Raw genomic sequence first — 7,844 nt, forward strand, 5'->3', positions numbered from 1 at the left:
CACACATACATATACATATATAAATTCTTTCTTTCTGCTTAACTTGATTAACAGTGAATTTGAAATATATATCATTGCAGTAACTAGTGATACTGGCTTCAGGCACTTTCTACCACTTATCTCCCTATTATGTTGTTTTTGGAAAAATCATTAAAATACACCCCTGGATGCTGGCAGACTAATTTAATTGTTATCTTTTCACTGCTTCTTCTATTCTACATTAGTCTTCAGAGATTTACTGCTATATACAGCAATCCAATTCTACAAGGCAATGAAGCATGTTCGCTGATATATATTCATGCCAATCCACATGTGCAAAGTGATATAGACATACCGTGCAAATCTTTTAGTTCATGCTATTTCATTTTAAACATTTATAAATGATTGTATGTATGTATGTATGTTCATACATAGTTATTAAAGCTTAAATAGCAATACACGTATATGTATGTATGTATCTATCTATCTATCTATCTATCGATCTATCTATCTATCTATCTATCTATCTATCTATCTATCTATCTATCTGTCTGCCTGTCTGTCTATTTATTTGTCTGTCTGTCTGTCTATCTATGTATTTCTCAATCAATTGACCATTCTATCTGTCTGTTTATGTATCTAACTATCTGTGTATCTATCACACACACACAAATGCAGGCATAGCTGCATGGTAAGAAGTGTTTTTCCCTAGCACATGGTTACACGTTCAGTCCCATTACATGACATATTGGGCGAGTGTCTTCTACTTTATCTTCAGGCAGGCCAAAACTGTAGTAGCTTATTTGGTAGACAGAAACTGAAAGAAGCCTGTCTTTTCTCTTTCCATTATTTTTCGTTCTCTCTCTGTTTTTTCCCTTCTCAATCCCTTCTGTCAAAGAGCGTAGGTGCAAAAGCATCAAGGACTTTTCCATTCTTCCGAAGCATTAAATTAATACACCTGATTGTTGTTCCTTCACCTGTCTTCATTTTTTGTTTTCTGTAAATTTGAGCTATATATATGTATCATCATCATCATTTAATGTTTGCCTTCCATCCTAGCATGGGTGGGATGGTTTCACAAGAGTCGGCCAGGCAGAAGCCTGTTCCAGACTTCTGTGACTATTTTGGCAGGATTTTTACAGCTGGATGCCCTTCCAAACACCAATCACTCAGCAGAGTAGACTTTGTGCTTTTTATGTGGCACGAGCACAGGCAAGGTCAGTTTTGGCAAGGTTTTTACAGCCGGATGCCCTTCCAAATGCCAACCACTTTACAGTGTGGACTGGATGCTTTTAAGCGGTACCTGTATTGACAGTGTCACCAAGTATGTATGTCATTATTCAGTTTTATTTCAAGATTTCATATCAATAGAGAAAGAGTTGGTTTCTAATCTGGATCCAAAGCCCCTTCATTGGAATTTCAACATCAATGACAGGGTATTTTTGTATGTATGCATGTATATGTGCAGATCCCTTTTTTTTATATATGTGTTCTCATGCATATACTTGCATATCTAGACATGCTCATATATACTTAACTGATAAACTTCAGCAAAGTTTCACTGATTTTTACAATTCCAGTGATGGATTGGATCCATAGTCTTCAAATTAGCTTTCTCCTTTCTGGTTTTGAGAAGCCTAATTTCTCAAGATAGATATCTAGGCAGTGTGTTACATATCCCAGTGTGTTACATATCCTAGTACCCCAATAATTACAGGTATAAATCTGAACTTGTAATCTGCATATGTATGTATGTATGTATGTATGTATGTATGTATGTATGTGTATATGTATGTATATGTATGTGTATCTTCATGTTTGTGTTTGTCCTCTACAGCTGGTGTTAGTGCGTTTACATCCCCGTAACTTAGCTGTTCAGCAAAAGAGTCCAATAGAATAAGTACCAGGCCTAAGAGAAAAGTAAGCACTAGGGTTGATTTGTTCGACTAAAGTCCTTTACATGGTGCTCCACCATGGCCAACACTACTACCACTTTAACAGCTACTACCATTCTTCATGTATTATATGTGCATTTATTCACATGCTTATCCTCTATTCCTCGTCTTCTATTGTCACTAGGACCACATTACATCTGGTCAACATTCTTTTTCTCTCTATCTGTATTTCTGTCTATCTATCCCTCTGTTTCTCTGTCTCTCTCTTTAGCTAACCATTTCATATTATAACATATGTACACTAGCATGATTAATATTGTAGATAATAAAGAGTAATAATAATAAAGAAACCCATTGTCTTAAAGAATAGTTTTTATTTCTAATTAAATAAAATAAGCCTCCTCATATACTGTTGTTTAACCCAAGGTCAGGCCTGATTAAGCAGACCTATAATAAAAAGCAGTCCAACCATAACTATCTCTTCTTATGTGTATCTAGAACTATATTGTTCAAGATATCTTTCTTTCTTTTCATGACAGTAGATTATGTTTTGAGGGAGATTATGTTGATGTCATTTCTTGCAGCCCAAGCAGCAGCCACTAAGAGATTCTCTTTGTCAGCTTAAGTTTCCTCAAATCCTATGATATAGTAATGGAGAAGGTTTAGAACAGTTTCAGAATGTTCTCATAGGTACTTGAGTTTTCTATCATGTTTCATGTATATATTTTATGCTTAAAGACAGTGAAAACCTTCTTAAATGAATGCCATCACTTATCTATCTAAACTCTTATCTGATGTAACCCATCACCAAGTGGAATATTATCTATTATAGGAGACCTGTTATCTTTCTGATAACACAAACTTTGACCTTTGAAGAATCTCCAGGCTGTTTTTACTTCATGTATTTCTCACTGCTATAGTTGTAGACATTACATCAAAGAATTCTATAAGCATCAACTCATCATAATCAGCTATGAAATCTTCATTCCAATTGAGTGAATCAAATCTAGAAATGAAATATTGCATTAGCATAATTCCATTTTTTTTTTTCATCTTAACCACCTGCCACAAATGTTAGATGGAATGATATCTATAGACTATTCCATTGACTGTAAATGGATGAGCAAAAAATAAATATACAAATAATAAAATTATATAAAATATTAAATATCGGTGTCTTGAATATTGAATGAAAAAGTGTCACTAAATGTCATAGCAATTAAATCTTTAAATAAGCATTCTAAAGATGTCAGTACCAAAATATATGAAATTATAATCATTTTGCAAGGAACCAAAAGTATAAATGGATATACCCCTTTAGGTGTGTTTTTACTGAAGAGAGATAAATGGTATTTGAATATATTAGAGATGGTAATGTTAAAAAATATAAGGACTTTAAAAAATGATAAGAGATAGAGCATGCCATTAGATACATCATGATAAAATTATATTGACTGCCATATTTCTGCATTGGATTATTTATCTTTTTGTAGTTGCATATAACTATAGAATAAAGTGCAGAATTGTTCCATAGCCATAGAATCAAGTACAGAGTCAACAGAAAAGTTATATTATCCACTTGTTTTTTTTAAATATTTTTTACTGATGCTACCTGAACTTTGCAGAAGAGTCAGGTAAAGAAAATTTACGCCCTTAATGGTGATTGATGAAACATCAGCACTCTGTTAGACCCCTGGAAGGACATAATTCTCAGCCACGAGATACAGGTGTGAGCAGGATTGCCCAGTACCTTCTTACAGCAAGGATACACTAGGCTGTTACCTAGGGATCCTACAAGTCTAGTGGTCTGCTTTGCCTTGCTGTCAATGGATCTATAATAAAGGGCTTAAAACATTGATTTGTACAAGGGCCTACAATGCTGCTGAGATGGCCCAGGAATTGCCAAGTTTGGAAGATGTCCTCATCAGGAATGTCATCTGAAAGACTGCTCAAGCAGATACTGTACTCGTGACTATCTGAAAAGCAAAGACAACATGGCCAGCCTCATCTAAGCTATTAGGTTAGTCATCATCATCATCATCATCATCGTTTAACGTCCGCTTTCCATGCTAGCATGGGTTGGACGATTTGACTGAGGACTGGTGAAACCGGATGGCAACACCAGGCTCCAGTCTGATTTGGCAGAGTTTCTACAGCTGGATGCCCTTCCTAATGCCAACCACTCAGAGAGTGTAGTGGGTGCTTTTACGTGTCACCCGCACGAAAACGGCCACGCTCGAAATGGTGTCTTTTATGTGCCACCCGCACAAGCCAGTCCAGGGGCACTGGCAACGATCTCGCTCGAAAATCCTACAGGAGCCAGTCAGGCGGTACAGAAATATGAAACAATGAGTGATAATCTTGATATAGATATACAAAACTCATTAAAGAGATGCATGCCTAGAGAATGGCAGTTATAAAAGTATGAAGACAGTTACGATTATGAGTAATTAACAACAACAAAAGAGGGAGAGAAAGTAAAGGAATACCAGACAATATATCATTCTCACTGGGAACATATATCATAATTTTTTTTTGCACTTATTTAAAAGAAATAAGAATAACATTTTTATGTATTGCAGAAAGTTAGAAAATATTCTTCATTAAAAAAGTATGAAACTTACATATTAAATTATGTCAGCTCCAAAATGTTTGTGTACATGTTCTAATTTGGCCCAAATTCTATATGTAATAAAAATTTCACATATTTACACACTCACATATATAAGTACATTGGTCATTATTATTATTATAATTATTATTATTATTATTATTATTATTATTATTATTATTATTATTATTATTATTATTATTATTATTATTAGCACATCTAACAACACAACAACAGAATTGATATCCTAAAACCAAAATGCCATGTAAAAAAAGCATTGGTGTGGGAGCAGGTGCCACGTAAAAAGCACTGGTGATGAGGCTCTGTAGAAAGCAACCAGCACACTCCGGCATTAGGAAGGGCACCCAGCTGTAGAAACTAAGCCAAAACTGACTGTGGAACTTAGTGGATCCCCTGGCCTGCCAGTCCCTGGCAAGCTATCTAACCAATTCTGGCATGGAAAATAGATGCTAAATGATGATGAAGATATCTAATACAATATATAAGCCATTTATTGTGGTTTGCCTTTTAAACAAGAGTTAAATGCTTAAAAACAATTTGTAGTCTTCATTAACAAATAGTTAATATTTCCTTAGGGATGCCTAGTGTTTAGAATATAATTTTACCAATGTTTTATACATAAGCAATTACATGGTAAAAGAGACGTTTTAGTCATTCAAGTACACACAAAAACTATTAACTTCATTTCCTTTTTATATTTTAATGGAATATCTGCTATAAAATGTCAAAAAATTTGTCACATTTATGAGATTCTGTCACTGATACAATTCGTCTATGTTATAAACATATCACTGACCAGGCTTTAGAAGGTTGATAGATCCCCCCCCCCAATTCATAATAGAAAATCTTATTAAAAATGAATGAAGGTAAACATAAAAGGCTTAAAGTGTGTTCTTAGATAGCTGAAATAGCTTTTCCCCAATGTAGTTGCTTCAGTTTCAGCCCAAGGTGTAAAATAAAATCACTGGAAGTGCAACTTTGAAATGGTAAGTAAGATTGCAAAGAATGATCATCAGAGATTTTTACCAGTGTGTTGTTCATGCATATGGGAAGGGGCACAGTGCAAGACTTTCATCAGTATGAGCAATGATTGTGTTTGTATACTATCAAAAAAGTACTCTGCACATCACCGCCTTGTCATATTCTTGTAAATTTTCAAGTTCCTTTCCATAGTAGTAGCACATGAGGTGTGAAGATTGCTTTAAGACACACACACACATTTATATATAAATATGTATGTAAGTATGTATGTATGTATGTATGTATATACGTATGTTATATATATACATGTGCATGTGTATACATAACTGTTGCTGACCCCTTAATTATGTTTATATATGTGTTTATGTGTATATATATATATACATGCATATATGTATATATATATATATGTATGTATATATGTATGCATATATATATATATATATATATATATATACGTACATACATACAGGATGCAGTGAATATATTGTCGTCTAAATTAAGTAAAAAGGAAAATATCACTGACATCTCATTTTAAAAGATATATTTACCAAAATTACATAAAAATATCTTGAAATAACAAAGAGTGAATTTATTCAATAAAATCACCATTGGCTTCAACCTCGGCTTCCAGATGACTTTGAAATATCCTGCAACTCTTCTAGATGGTCTCCTTGTTTATTGTGATGAATGCTGCCATAATCCTTGCCTTCAGTTCATCTTTAGTGTTACAAGTTTTGCTGGTCTCTCGCTCAACTGCACCTCACACATAATAATCAAGGGGGTTGCAGTCTGGTGAGTTAGGTGGCCAGATGTGAGGAGTGATGTGGTTGCAGAAATTGTCTGACAGCCGTGACTGGATTCTCCTGCTTGTGTGGCATGGAGCAGAGTCCTGTTGCCAGATATAAGGTCTTCCAGCAGACACTTTTTTAATCCAGCGCAGTACTGCCTCCCCCCCAGGCATTTGATGTGGGCCTCTATGTTGAGTCTGAGGCCATGTAGGAAGAGGAATAGAGACTTAACGTTGCTATCACTGTAATCACTCCAAACCTTGTGGTGTTGATTGGATATTTGATTTCTATCACTCTTGGTAATGTCTTGTGGACATGGCAAGCCAACGGTTGTTCTATGTGTCCACCATCTGTTCGTATTGGAGCTTCCAGCATGAATGCCAAGCAGTACAGCATGTCATTTCCAAATTTCTGGCAAAATGAAATGCGTCATAGTGTTGTTTATCTCACAGATGGTGTCCAACTGACCTTACTATACTGTGTAGTTGACAAAATCAAAAATAAACAATGTGCATGCGTGAAATTAGAAATATAAAATATCAACAATTTACCCATCACACCCTGTATATATGTATGCATGTATGTATATTGGTTAAAAAAGCAATAGTGTATACATGTGAATGTATGTGTATGAGTGTGTGGGTGTGAAGTTGTATATGACAAAGTTATAGGTGCACAAAATAAAGAGAATAAGATACATATGTGTACTCTGATGAGCACTAGCATTCGTAGAAATTTGTGAGGAAAGCCTCTAGAGTACAGTCTTTGAAAGACCAGACAGACTGCAAAAATTCTGACCGAAGAGATGATTAGACAATAATCAGTTGAATTTGGTATGAATTTCTGATCCTAGACATGGTTAAAGGTTTTGCTGATGCTAAAGGCCACTGGTACATGGTACAGGGGAACAAACGTCCAGTAGATCAACTCCATGGAAATAATCCTTTCTACAACAGGCACAAGGCCTGGAATTTGGGGGTAAGTTGATTATGTAAACCCCCAGTGCTCGACTGGTACTTATTTTATTGGCTCCAAAAGGATGAAAGGCATAGCTGACCTCGGCAGAATTTGAATTCAGAATGTAGTGACAGACAAAATGCTGCTAACCATTTAGCCTGGCATGCTAACAACTCTGCCCGCTCACAGCCTTGTTCCATGGAAATGATAATGGCAATCATTACAAAGTGAAAGTGACTCAACATAATAAAGGTAAGAGGTTTTTTTCATGCCAGTTCCTAGTGATTTTTTAAATATTGTTGTTCTAATTGTCCATCTCTAGGTCAGTCCTAACTGCACAAACCTTCCATGTTCAAATACATTCCAGCAATACTGATATGCAAGCAGAGGTGTTTGCTTATAGACTTCTATATAAAACCTGTCTGACCATGGAAACAGGTGAGAGTTGGTGACAAGAAGGGCATCCAGCCATAAACATCTTCCTCCAAAAATTTTGTCTGAGCCATGCAAGCATGGAAAGGTGGACATAAAATGATTGTGCTGATAATGATTATAAATATGTACATATATATATTCATTTATACACACACACACATATATAATATATAT

The 7,844-nt window shown here is 35.2% G+C and overlaps 1 protein-coding gene across 11 annotated transcripts in view; it reads right to left on the minus strand.

Moving 5' to 3' along the window:
- The window catches only part of LOC106879395 (protocadherin-18), a 110,617-nt gene that overhangs the window by 62,391 nt on the left and 40,382 nt on the right, over positions 1 to 7,844 (minus strand). For 6 of the 11 annotated variants that reach the window (XR_001410625.2, XR_001410626.2, XM_014928933.2 and 3 more), the window contains exon 3: positions 4,499 to 4,556. The exons of the other annotated variants lie outside the window; for them this stretch is intronic. Coding sequence is in view for 4 of the 6 variants with exons in the window: in XM_014928933.2 (XP_014784419.1) it covers positions 4,512 to 4,556 (45 nt within the window). In the remaining 2 variants the exon portion in view is untranslated. The remainder of the gene's footprint in view (positions 1 to 4,498; positions 4,557 to 7,844) is intronic. 11 annotated transcript variants of the gene reach the window in all.

This window comes from Octopus bimaculoides, chromosome 14 (genome assembly GCF_001194135.2).
Source record: "Octopus bimaculoides isolate UCB-OBI-ISO-001 chromosome 14, ASM119413v2, whole genome shotgun sequence".
Lineage (NCBI taxonomy): Eukaryota > Metazoa > Mollusca > Cephalopoda > Octopoda > Octopodidae > Octopus > Octopus bimaculoides.